General features: G+C 41.3%; 1 protein-coding gene across 1 annotated transcript; it reads right to left on the bottom strand.

Moving 5' to 3' along the window:
- Positions 1 to 333: 333 nt before the first annotated feature.
- Positions 334 to 14,388, bottom strand: LOC117462946 (phospholipid phosphatase 3-like). The gene is given in 7 exon segments (XM_034105318.1): positions 334 to 2,750; positions 3,433 to 3,609; positions 3,728 to 3,785; positions 3,870 to 4,150; positions 7,769 to 7,926; positions 14,000 to 14,069; positions 14,071 to 14,388. Coding segments are annotated over 7 exon segments (933 nt in total). The 5' UTR covers positions 14,131 to 14,388; the 3' UTR covers positions 334 to 2,621.
- Between the last annotated feature and the right edge of the window lie 127 nt (positions 14,389 to 14,515).

Raw genomic sequence — 14,515 nt, 5'->3', positions numbered from 1 at the left:
TTGATATGGTTTATTTAGGTTTTATGTGGAGACAAAGCCATCTGCAGGGATAATACAATACATAGGCAAATTACATTACTTCTAAGCATTCTCATATGTGAATGTCCTTTGCTACTCTGGCATTCTTTTTGTGGGAGTCTATATTATTTCAGAGAGTCATTGGGGAGAGGGGTTAAAGCCTGGAATGTACACTATTTCCACACAGGAAGCCGAACATGGAAGTCTACTATTGCCCCACGCCCAGATCTCTCCATCGCACGCACAGTTGGCCCACTACTGAATCATAGTATAAGTGTCAGATTCCAAAAAAGTGAAATAAACATCACAGTCCAATGCTTTTGAACTTTAGTATTTTATTGAAAGACATTTTATCTTTTATACGTCTTACAGTTTCATTGTACAACATTTCACACAATACAAAAATATTGAAAGGCAATTTTGTTTATAAACATGTAGGACTGATCTATGTTTTTAAAAAAAACGTAATATTCACAATGTGTCAACTTTACTGGATGACATCCACCAAGCTTTGCCTCTATAAAGCAGCATGTTTTACACTTACACAGGTCTCGACACACAGGTCGTAGTGGGCATTTATTCAAGACATATTCTGTATGTATACATACTACAGTAATGTACAAGGTATAGCAGCATGCAGAATGTTCTGATGCTGAATAAAGTGGATCTCAAGACATTTTCTAAATTTGTCTCAGTAACCGAAAACCGAGTTAGAATGATGCTTTTAGTAAGTGGTTTAAAGTTGTTTTTTGCAAAAAATTTCATTAATGTCATGCAAACACATACTTACTTTAAAATGTAATGTAATGATTTGTGTCTATTATAATGCAGATCATTATTACCAACCATAATTTATTACTTTAAAAGACTTTCAAGCGGTTACAATGTGCCAAAAATGTTTTGCTTTATTGTGCTTTACTCTGAAAAGCTAAGGTAAGTAACCACTTCACTAGGAAGCCCCTGTAGTCCAAGTCTATTTATGCCTGTGTAGCATACAGTTTATCACAGGATTCCTCAGTGATGAATATAATTGCTCTGATTAGTAACAGTAAAGAACATGTACTGCATGTGATGCATTTTTTCCACAGTGTTACCGTCTCAATATGCATATGTCTGTTAGAGCCGGTGCCTGTTCTCTGACTGAAGGGAGGCACACTTGTTGGCTATTAACATTGAAATATTTAGACATGCCATTAAGACACATTGGCAGGCTCAGAAAAAGACCTTACCCTAACACACAAGTAATGCAAGGAACACACACACGCATACACACACACACGCACTGACGCACGCACTGACGCACGCACGCACACACACACTCTCTCTGACCTAACACTTATAAGCACTCGCCTGGTACATATAACAGATAGGACTTTCATTAAATGGCTCAATGGGGGCTCGTCCTAGCCAGCAGAAAGAGGCCCACATCCAACACTTATGTGCACCTTCTAAGGAACACCACATTATGGACATAAATGCTTACAAAGCTTTCCAAAAGCTTCACTTCAGGTCAATCAAGTGGTACAAAAAACCAGTAAAGAGTCAAGCTGATATAGTGCTATAAATTCACACATGTAATTAGGCCCCTCACGATAATTACGTTCCCGACTCATGGTAAAATATTGACCTGACCTTGATTATTTTTACGACGCATTTGATGTACGTACATGACTTCATTAACTTTTTTACGGTGATCGTTTATGAAGTTATTGACCTATGGTACGAAACATGAACAAGACCTCGATCATTTTGAGGTTATCTATTAATGGTGATTTTTGGACATGACCGTGATCATTTTGCCTGTTGTGTTTACATGCTGTTGTTTACCTAATAATTGTACCAACATTTTAGCCTAAACTGATATCAGAATAAACTTTAGGGTTCTTCCTTCCCTTACATGTCTTCCAGTGTACAATGTGAATATTCTTAAGAATGATATGGTAATCTCTTGCAAAGGGTGTATTTGCATTGTCCTCCTATTATATTATCATTTTCATTACCTCAGTGGAATAAAAGTCTTAAAATTACAATATCATTGTTGATCGCAGTCATTTCTGGACAATATATTGTCAAACAGAAGAAGTTATCGTAAGGGCCTACATACAATTCTTATGTTAGTAAAAAAAACAACATCCTTCATAACATCAAGGAATCTGTTTTTTCGTCATGATTTGTTTGTATTAGTCACAAGGTGAGTGAGAGGCGGGAATATTACTGTAGCTCCCATGCTGGATGCAGCTGAGGGTAGAAGGCAAAATAAGCCACACACAACTTTGTTTACAGCTGCCGTTTCTCAGTTTCATTTCAGAGTTTTGTCCATGGAAAGGCTTCGACAGAGGAGAATCTTAAAAAATCTTCATAACAGAGGAGGTACAAATGTCTTTAGTCCTTTCTTTTTCACATTCAAATGTCTGGTAAGACTGAGGAAAGAGAAGATTTCCGTTGAGAAAGCGACATTTGACATCCTCTGAGGTGTTTCAAGATTCCATGTGCTGCACTATCCATATTTCTGAGAGTTGGTTCTATCCAGTATCGGCCAGTGGCTGTAGCAGTGATTGAAACGGCACAGTACAGGGTTATGTAGAGTCAGTTTGCAGTCTTCTCTATGCCATGATGAGGTGGTTGCTCCGCTGACTGATGTCTGCAGGAGGAACAAGATCTTTCTTCACTTGTGTTGGCAAGAGTGTAGAGCGTCTACCTTTGGGCTTGAACAAATCAGACACAAAGAATACCTGCGGAAGAAGAAAAAGAAAAGAAGAAAATGTTACTCACAAAGGAGACACCTTCAAAATCGAACAAGATACACTTATGAAATAAATCTTGTTCCTGTCTCTTTATTTTCCAATTTAATGCAACTTCCTTTAATTTATGGATACAATATGGAGTTCCTCAAGGTTCTGTATTAGGTCCCCTTCCGTTTTCGATTTTCAGTGGGGTTAGATGTTATGAGGAAAACAAATCTAATTGCGATTATTTTGACTAATATTACTAATGCAATATGATTTACATAATTTAAGGGAGTGATTATTTTTGCAATATTCTTATTATTTATTAAAATATATATATTAAAAAGATCATGGTGTGATCTTTATCAGAAATAGATTTGTGGTTACGATTTGAGGGCCAGGACATACAGTATCTGCAGCACCATAACGCTATACTTATCAAGCCCCTTACTTCACTCAACTATTTATTTTTTTAAATGCTCTTTTTTGTGTCTATAAAAAGATTTGCAACCTGTTTAAGAAAAGAGAATAATGATATTATCGTTTAATCGAAAGTAAGAAACAAAACAGTATAAAGTGTATTTATAGTTGAGGCTACTGAAATATAAATGAATCAACAGTTCTTAATGATTACATATCTCATCTAATATAGACGTTTACAATATTACAACATAATAGAACCACTTACTATGCAGTAGGCCACGATTGCTCCCTGCACGAAACCAGCCAGCACATCAGTGGGATGGTGCTTGTGATCAGACACACGGGACAGGCCGGTGTAGAAAGACATCATGATGAGGGTGAACTGGGTCAGAGGGCGCAGCAGGCGAGCTCCATGCCAAGAGAACCGAGACTGCAGGTAAAACTGTAAAAAGAGAGCATTTGTGATGTGATACTGATGACAATAATCTTTATAATCTAGGGAGGGAAATGGGTTTGTAATATATAGTAAGAGAATGTGTGTGTACAATTGAATAACTTACCACCAGGTAAAGCATGGTGTACATGGAAAAGGATGCATGTCCAGAGAAGAAAGACTTCCTGAAAGAATAAAGGACAATCAGCATGGTAAGAAAACAGTTTAAAGCACGTTTCTATATATTGTTTCTCGCTTTATGATAATACCTGGCTTCCTGAACTTTGTTATCTGGCCCCTGACACTGGTAGTCAGTGATGTAGCCCAGGGAGCAGTTGATCGTGGTGAAGTCAGGTTTGCACACATCGAGGAAATGAGGGCGCATGCGGCCCACTGACACTTTGGCGATGTCAGTGAATGACTGGCTGATGGCGCAGCCGAAGATGAACACGCCCACCTGCTTGTACAGAGCGGAGATGTAGGGGTTCCCCACAAAGGACTTGGATCCCTCGTTCAAAAAGTAGATTCTGTAGCTCTCGCCGATGATGATCTGAAGGCACGGAAGAGATGTTGACGTCAGTAAATTTCATGATGTTAACACAATCCCATTGAAACCATTAATTCCAAAGCATTTCAATAATAACTACTGTGTTCTGTTTGAAAGTGTGCGAGTGCAGAAGAGACAACTTTCTTTATGATGAATGGGAGAGCACTTTTAGATGATGTTGCTTGGACAGAAGGATTTGCTGGATCAGCTAAGTGTCATACTCATATTTCACATGTAATGTAATGCAATTCAATCTTAAGTTTTTTCTCATTATCTGAATATATTTGAAGCCTATTCACTTTGTTCTTGTGAGATCTTGTGTCATACTTTTAGAAATACCCTGTTAACATTTGAACATTGTGCTTCTATAGAAATGAACATCAAAGTATGTGATTCGGCAAGGGTGGACATTTAGGAGCAGGTTGATGGTCAGAGTGGAGAGTTGTAATTAACGTACGCGCCTTTTTTTGGGTTAAGATGTTATTATGACAGCTAAAATAGAATTCATGACTTCCCCTGAAGTGGTTTGAAAAGTGCTACTTTCGAGTTGAACGTGTTTACCTGTACCATCCTACTTCTGAGAGAAAAACAGCGAGGCGACGTGGGAGGTGAATCAAACTGTCTGCCTTGTATAGTTTTCAGTAAGTGTAAATAAACCACCATCTAAAACCGACGACTGACGTTTAAGGCGCACTAAGGGGGGGGGGGGTAGACAGCCTTAACCTGCAACAGCTGTTCAAGCCCAAAAAACACTTTCCATCCCCCTCATCTCGTTGTCTTCCAACAGCTCCAAAATGAAAGTGTGGTAGAGGAGTCAGAACGAGAGTTTCGGGGAGTTTCATGGGGAAATCGGAGTGACAGGAGGGAAGGATAGAAAGCTTTCAGAGTAGAGTAGAAAGGGAAATAAAATGGAAGGTGATTGGAGGAATGAGGGAGGCAGCGGGGGAGGCACTGCTGGCTTTAATCAGCAGAAACGCTGAGCTAGGAGACGTGTCTGATTTTCGTGGCGGGACTCCACCAGGCGCACGTCGGGGGCATGCTTGTTTTTCACCGCTCTGGCTGCCTCTCTGAACTGGCTCCGGTTTCACATGGGATGTCTGGCTGTTTTCTGTTAGTATCTCCGTTTCATCAGACATTCTTACGAGGGGCGCAGAACTAAGTCTCATTCTGGGAAACACTCTGTGCAGAGGGATAGCCCCGACGGCGATTTAGCAAGCCGATAGAGTGTGTTGTTTTCCACCATTCAGGCCTTTAGAGCCAGCTCGATAAAGCCCAGCTGCTTTCATGGGAAAAGAGGGAAGGGGGAGAAAAACACATCTGGTTCCCCTTGTGAGAAATAATTAACCATGTGAACGCATAAATGAATTGGCATTGTGGGATATAGAGCTGTTACTCTAAAACCTCAAGAGGTAATCATGGGTGCAAGATGCTGATTTGCGGCTTGTTTCAAATGTCTTGTGTTTCCAAAATGACACCAATGTGTTTTCATTTCTTCTGAAAAGATCTGCATAAATTATAAAGGACTTGGCCTCCTGTGATTCTCAGCTCCATTCGGTGGGAAAGAAAGCACTAAAAGACATAATGTTGGTGTTTTCTAGCCACAACACTCCAGGGGGTTTTGTGAGGAGAAAATGAGATTTATGGCAAAGTCTTGTTTTGGACACTAACCACAATTACACCCGACCAATTACAGTAGCTAACCAAGCAACCATTGCGTCAACCATAATTACATGGGGCCAGAACTCGTTCTCACCATTAAAACCCCTGTGGCCCCAAGCTTGGTAGCAGTCTGCCCTTCAGGGGGGGGGGCACAACTGGCTATAGGGAAGGAGACGGGCACCTTCCTGTGGCACGTCCTCCAGGGTCAACTGCACATGCTATGGCAAGTTTGGAGGAACATCAATGGGAAACTAAATTGTCCCTGAAGAATTTTCCAATGTGACTGCTGCTCAGTGCAGGTCCAAGGAATCTGTTTTTGCTGGCCCCTTGGCATAGTTGAGAAGGTTACTTTTGAAATGTAACTAATTACTGATTAGTTGCTACCCTGTTGCTACATTTGAACTAGTAACTGAATTTAGTCACATATCTCTTCTCAGTAACTTTAACAGATTTGACATGAGAGTAGATATTAACAAAATAACGTACATTTGTAACTACAGGATTTTTGACCAAATACTTGATTTTGTGACAATTTTCTGTTTTTGTATTTTCTTTGTTTTTTTTGCTGTTTTATTCTCTGTCAAAGCGTCTTTGAGTTTTTAGAAAAGAGCTATATAAGTGTCATGCATTATTATTATTAATGTAGAATTGATCATTTATACTTACACTGAAAAATGTAATAAAATGAGAATTCAGATAAATAATAATCAGTGATGTGGATTGTGGAAGTGGTTAAAGAACAGCTAGAATAGTCTAGGAAACTGTGGAAAGTAAAACGTTTTCAAACTGAAAAAAACAACACTAACATATTACCATAACCTATGTTCTATTTTCTTTAGAGTGGACTTCTATAAAAGGCTAGAGCGACACAACAGAAGCAGTTGTACAGTATCTACATTGAATGTACCCACTCCGGTGGGTCCGGTTGTCTGAACTAAGTCTAATTGCAATTCTAGCCATCACAAAGCCGCGTGGACAGCGGCATTGAAATGGAATGGAACAGCATAACCGAGAACCATGGCCATAAAATGTTTACGGTTCAATTGGAGAAAACTTCAATTTGAATTACAGGATGTCAGGGTAGCGTATCCTCACCATTCTTCTCCAAGGACATTGCAACAAACTACCCAATACTTCACTGATAGCTAGAATGCTCTTATCAATGGAGACATCTGAAGCCCCCCACCCCCAGGAGAAAAGCCCTGAAAAAATGTTGTTGACTGTTTTTCATCTGGAATGTGTTGAAGCCAATCAAGGGGGACTGATAGCACAGGTATGAGGAGGAGTTGTTTCAGTAATCAGGTAGGATTATCTCAGATAATAAAGCTTTCTGATGGGAGTGTGAACATGGGTCTGAGTGCAGTGGGAATATGCATGGGTACATTGGAGAAAGGAACACATATTGAAAGTGTAATTGAGTCAGCAGTTGAAAATCCTTACATCATTATCTTTTTATACTTTTTGCTCATTCAAATTGACTGTAACTGCAGGATTCTTGCTTTATTGAGTAGGTTTCTTCTTCATGGGTGAAGGGACTTTTTGTTGCTTTGGATGAAAGCGTATATTTCATGTACGGTATGTGTTTCTAAATTAAGACATTTATATCACCATTCAAGATCCAAGGATGATATTTTTGACAAATATAAGTGTCCGAAACAGAACGTATATTAACGTATTTCTTATTTAACCGTCTGAAATGTGATTGGTTGGTTGGATGAATGACGCCCTTACTTGCTTCACATTTCTTTGTTTCCCCAAATAAGCAATGAAATATTATTCCAGTTGTTCAAGTGTGTCATCTCAACTGTTAGTAATGCGAGTTAATTTATAGTATTGAATTTGACATACATTGACTAGATCTGTGACAGGGTGACAGTGAGTGTGCTGCTAGTAGTGGTGAAGGCTGCTGAAAAAACACAGAGTGATGATAATGGCATTAGTGATCAGAGTGAGGTGACTTACAGAGAGGAGGGCGATAAGAATGCCAGCAGCGCTAAGCACACCGTCGCTAACGGTGTCTCCGTGTTTGGCCGGGTACTTGATGGACTCATCGTCGCAGTAAAACCCTCTACGGTAGGGCTGAACAGCGCTGGTCTCAATGACCAAGAAAGGCAGGCCGGCTAGTGTGAAGAAGCAGTGAGCAGCACAGAGAGAGAAAGGAGGGGTGGGGGGGGTGGGTGAGGGAGGGAGAGATGGAGGTGCAGGGTTAATGACTGGCAAATTACAGAGGTCGCAGGTACAAGCAAGAGGCAACTAGGGAACATCTGGGACAGGCTCGGTCCATTCCGTGGCTGGGATCTGTGGCTGATCACGAGATGATGACTCCAAGTTTGTTTCATTTTCAGTATTATTAGAGTTATAGTAGTTTATTTTCCTTTTGCTGATGGCCACTTTCCAAATCAGATGGTACGTACTGCACTCTCCTCAGGGTGCCATTGGTTTCCGTTTATAATGTGACTGTAGATTTACAAAGAGCAACAGCACTTTGGAAACAGAAAGATCCTGAAATACACGTGACAGAAAATGATCCTTCCAAAAGTTTATTTAGTCATCTTCACCAACAATTATCTTCTTAAATGCAAGTATTATCTAATTGTAAAAGTGTTCTTTTGTAGTTAAATTGGCAATTTAAGTTTGTTTATCCCCTGACATTTTTCTTTATTTTCTGACTTTTTAATGGAATAAATAATTAATTAATTAATTTGTAGGCACTTCTACAAAGATTACTTGTAATACCATTTCTTACACTTGGAAACCAATGGCAGCCCCTGGGAAATACATCCAAAGGCTCATGATAATAACCATAGCTTTTGGAAAATGGCTGGCTGTAAAGCACGCTCTGCAGTACATGATTTGCAGCTAATGGAGTGCAACATATAACCACCGAGTGTGAGTCAGAGTCTGTCGAGCCAATCGTGTCACCAGCCAACCGTTGGATGAACCGAGTGTCCCAACATATTCCCTCTGGTTGTCTTGCAGTACCGCAGCAGGACTTACTGAGGCCACGGGCACAGTGACGCCCGCGGCTGTGAGCACCGTGGTGGACACCGTGCTGCTCTTATAGGTCAGCCCGATGCTGTTGTCATTGCAGAAGAATCCTCTCCGGTACGGTGGGAAGGGAGATTTGTGCAAAAACGCACCAACAAGCACAACTGTATGGGCAGAAGGCAGCTATATCAACAGACATTGTAAATAGGACATACACACATGTACAGCAGTGTTTCGGCTATTTAAAGAATGACATTGAACGCAGGTTTAAATCCAGTCATTAGACTTGTGCCTAACACCAAAAAAATAGCATGATAGCCCGATGCTACATTAATAACAAATCATTTTCCTTTCTTTTTGTATCTGAAAAAAAAACGGTTTGTAAAGAAACCAAAATACATGAAGGCGTACTGTCGACTCAAACTTTGCTTCAGGGGAATTATTTTCAGGAGACATTATGACTGGAGCAATGTTTAATTGCCAGATTTTAACAGATTACTGCGGTCAAAGTCTGTTAAGTACAAGCTAACGGAAACACTAATGTACAGAAGGAGGTTGACAAACATTTTACAAACTCCCAGCAGACATGAAGTCAAGTTATTTATCCCATCCTGCTTTTAATAGCCCACACAGATGCTGTCATGAGTAAATACGCATTGGAATGAATTAAAGCTGCATCTTTGTCTTAGACTTAATTGGATGTGTCGTGTTTTTAAGTTAGAGACCATTGCTGCAAGCTGACAAGAAAAAAACCACAAACAGTATCAGAGCCATCGCTCCTCTTCTGCTGAGGCTTTCAAGTGCACTTTAAAAAAGGCCCACTTTAAGTCTGATCAATTTAGTGTCTTTCACCACTTAAAGTGGCAAAGAGATCTTATTTATCTCCAGACGACAAACAGAGTGGGTGCTAGCAATATGCAAGCCAAAAATGACAGCCTGTTTCCCCCGTTTAGCAATGGCTTCAATGGAGGACTTTGAAATGTGAGTGTGGACGTACTGGTACCCAGGAGAGGCCTCCAATCTCTTGACAGAATTTGGAAAACCGCACTTTCATATCACTTCAAAGCGACATTTAACTGGTGGTGGGGCTTTCAAGTAACTCTTTGAATAAATCTGCAGATCTGGCGATACAAAGGAAAACAAACATGGGCGCTCACTTTCTCACACGCTGCCTTCCTCAGTCTCAAAAGCGAAAAAGCACCGGGGTGTAGAGGTCAACACCGAGAGCTGCCGAGGGGAGTGTGGGTTGCGGTGAACGGGGGGGGGGGGGGTATGATCTCTCAAAACCAAATGTCAACACACGCTTCACTTGCTGAGCCCCTACACACACACACACACACACACACACACACACACACACACACACACACACACACACACACACACACACACACACACACACACACACACACACACACACACACACACACACACACACACACACACACACACACACACACACACACACACCACACACACACACACACACACACACACACACACACACACACACACACACACACACACACACACACACACACACACACACACACACACACACACACACACACACACACACACACACACACACACACACACTTGAAGGTCCAGCTGGGTTGCGCTCAGGTTACAGACGGAGCGCCGATTCCTCTCCAAACAAATACCTAGACGCAGATTCAATCAGCTCCAGAGGAAGTCTGGTTGCGAGAGAAAGCGCACGGCGGTATGTCTCAGAGTTCTGTAACCGTGAAAATATACATGACTTTACAGTACCCTAAACCTTCACCGCCTGATCCCTTCAGTTTGCTTAGCCTGTCCGTAAACACCACCACACAAGGGTTCCCAAAACAAAGGCTTTGACCTCACAAAACTGCTGATACACGATATATGTATCGTTAAAAAAAAGGACTGGATGTGAAACCCCAAGAGACCTGACCCTTGCCCGGGGTTAAGGGCAGGGATTGATGGAAAGAGACAAGAGGGGGAGATTTTGAAGAGACCACAGCTTTTTCAAAAGGACCCAGCACGGGTCAAGTGTTTCAAACAGCTGATTGCAAAGAAGACTAGGAAAACACAAGATGCTGTCAGTTTCTGTTTCCCCGACACCCAGCGGTTTTTCTTCTTCTGTCCTCCGACCCCTTCCATCCGTCTCAACAGTGCAGCGCCAGCACTGAGTACAGCGCATTAGGATTTTCCCCTCCTACCCTCTTCCTTCTTTTCCCGCTTCTAAACAGCCGGGGGGCGAGGAGGGAGGGAGGGAGGCGGTCCTCGCTTTGCCAACGACAACACCAGTCAGCAGGCGTGGGTTTGCATTTTGCATTAGCTCGACCCAAAGACAACAGAAGCAAACAAAATTACTTCAACCCCCCCCCCCCCGCGTGTTTCCAGTTACTAATGTTAACATCAGGTGTCTTTTATCCGGCGGCTTTACCCTGAAGCGGTTTGCTTAACAATCAGCCAGGCAAACAAGCAAACACTGTCAATTAAGAATGATGATGGCTGCTCTTTCAACGCGTAACCAAGAGCCGTCTCACATCAAAATATGACACACTTGGTAGAATTTCCTACTCCTTCCCCCCCCCGTTTAGAATTGGCAACTTGGTGTAGCTGCAGTTTGTGGAAACTAGAATCTAGGATTAAATCCCCACCATATTTTAGAGACGTTCGCCAAAACACCAAGTGTGACTATTAAAATAAATAGACGCACACTTTCCACTTGCAGGGATCTCTCGGTGTCTGGCATAGACATCTATACATGTCTGAGGTAGTTGTGGTGTATACACAGATGCAGTTGTCGTTAATCCCAGCAGCCCCCACACAACAGACCCCCTGTCCGTCAGGCTGCTGTACTTCAGAGTTCCACTACGGAAAGAAACTACCTGCCTTCTTGGGTTACACAAAAGCGCATTTGCATTGAATTGCTAGCGGCTTTTACTGCTGACTTCCTACAGTATTTCCATCTATTTATTATTCAAATCTCTGGAAGATCTGGTGTTAAACAAGAGGCAGTTTACATATCTGTTCCTCGCCTACTCCCACAACCCCACACTAAAATACTCACAATGCATGAACATAAACATTTACATGCGTACCTTATACAACCTTGTGTGTGCATACTGTGACTGTAGGATGAATGCCTTTCAGAGTCAACTCAAGCCTTTTAAAGAGCACATGTCAGTGTGTGCCTTCTACCATCCTAAAGGCATCAAAAAAGGAATTAGATACCCACAACATTATAGTATCGTCACTTTGGAGAACTGACCGTTTAACTATCCACACTTATGCCTGTGCTCCACATCAAGAAGGAAGGCCTGTGTTCAAAAAGTAAAACTGTTGAACCACCTTAAGCACAATGCAGAACAAAAACACTACATTGCAGCTTTCTGCTTTTCTTAAGCTTATTTGCCAGGATGTAGTTCCAATCACAACTCAATCGAGAGTCGATGTCTCCTCTAGTGTAGTGACTAATGTTATTGTTACTACTGGCACTGGCGGTCTACTCTACTGGGGACAGTGACCTAGATGCAGAAATACTAGAACTGCAATCACTGTGAGAATGGAGTAGGAGTGATTACCAGTACTGGTCCACCATTTCCTCCTTGTGGTTGCTTTCTTGAAACCACATCTTCAGCACGAAACACACTGCTGGTCTGTTGACAAGCGTTTCTGTGGTAAGGTACACACACAGAGCAAAGCATGGGGATCTACCCTCCTTTGAGACGAAAGGAGCGGTCAAAAAGATACACAACACTGTTGACCTTTCATGGCCGGTGCTTTCCCATGCCGTTGAAACACTGCTTTGCCAGTTCTTCCACTGATGTTCCACAGGACACCATGAAGGGTTACGTTAAGGGAGATAATAACAGGGTGAAATTAGGGAACGGTCAAAGGTTTAAGCCTCGAGGTTGGGCGAACATTCTAGGTTCAACAAAATATATTTAACAAGCTTAAGCTAGTGTTCTCCAGCTGTTTCACATCACAGGACCTCTGCTGATCAACAGGCACGCACACTCGGGTCTGACCTTTTACCACTTCCCTTAATTACTCCACACTCACGATATATTATGCCAGATGTTGAGATCAAGAGAATTCCTGCTGGTGAGGAATGTGAGCCATTCTGGAAAATATAATAAGGAGTCAGAGCAGAGTGAGCTACAGTACAGGTGTGGCTGCTGGAGACCAAAGAAACATATCCCTCCTGGAGACATTTATTACTTGCCCCTCTGCCAGCACTATTTTTTTAAAGGGGTTGGCCGCCACCGAGGAAAACATACTTCCACTACTAGCTAAGCTAATGTATTTTTGGAAAATATTTAACTTAATAGCTGTTGTAGCTAATTGTCAGGCTGCAGTTGTAATAAGACATCACTTGTTGCTTAGGAACCACAGCTTGACGAGCTGGTGTAGCTACACTAAAAAGTGTGCCATTTTATAAATAAGGTAATAGGTTTTAACAACAAATAATTATGTTTTTATTATATTAAGCTCACTTAATGTATGAGGACACCATGAGTAGAACGTGAAAATTATAGAAAATAACACATTATAGCGATGTGTAAGGAAATACAATTGCATAGTAAGAGTTTAGAAGCAAAAATAAGAACTTTAAACACATCCTGTAAACAGTGGATTTGACCAAGTACATTTACTCAAGTACAGCACTTAAGTAGTATTTTGAGGTACTTTGTACTTCTACTACAATCCAGAGGTAAATATTGTACTATTTCCCCCCTTCATTTATGTAGTACTTTAGTTACTTTGCAGATATGGATTAATGATAACAAATATTATCAAGATTTAGACTTTTGTACACCTGGATTCAATTCACAATTAGTTGAAATCTGTCCCAGCTTTACCAGCTTGATAAACACACCAACATTATAAGAAAACAATGTATGATTCTGAAATGGGCCAATCTGCATTATGAGTACTTTTGATACATTCAGTACATTTAGATGCCACTACTTTTGTACTTTTACTTGAGTAAGATCTGAATACAGAACTTTAGTTTACACTTTTGGATTTCTACTTTTACTGAACAAGATCTGAGTACTTCTTCCACCTCTGCCTGTAAAGTTTAAAGTTACAATGCGAATAAAACAGCCATACTTCAGTGCATAGTACCAACACGTTCTCGTGTAATACACTTTTATACAAACATATCACACAAGTTAGACTGTCATTAGCATCCAGTGGGGGTCTTACCTAGGAACAGACAGAAGAGGTCCACTCCCACCAGCAGCTTCCTCCTGCTGTGGTCTTTGCAGTTACTGTTTGTTCAGTGAGTTCTTCGTCTCGCCGGCCATGGTTTTCTCATATATCAAACAGCGTTGCATTTAAAAAGTCTTAAGTGGTTCAGATAAAAACGGAATAAAGTATTTGTGAAGTTACCGCAGTAGGCTACGTTTCTTTTTTTTACTATCTAGCTTGTTCTACTTGATCTTAAGCAGTCGTCATGCAAGTCTAAACTAATTGAGCAAATACGCCCTCTCCACACATTAGCGCTAGCTCTTCTAACAATCACTGCTCACTTTCTACTAACTTTTAACCATCCTTTCCTCCTTCCCAAGTTAGAGTCCTGTGACAGCCACTCCTCCAGCTCCTCCCCTTTCAATTAATGCCACACACACACGCACACACACACACACGGGGATTTCACAAAGCAACGTCAGCCCATACAACAATGACAAAGAACCGGGAATAAGAACATAGGGTCAAATC

Source organism: Pseudochaenichthys georgianus, chromosome 17 (genome assembly GCF_902827115.2).
Source record: "Pseudochaenichthys georgianus chromosome 17, fPseGeo1.2, whole genome shotgun sequence".
Taxonomy (NCBI): domain Eukaryota; kingdom Metazoa; phylum Chordata; class Actinopteri; order Perciformes; family Channichthyidae; genus Pseudochaenichthys; species Pseudochaenichthys georgianus.
Note: the sequence above shows the minus strand (reverse complement) of the source record. Positions and strands in the feature narration are given on the sequence as shown.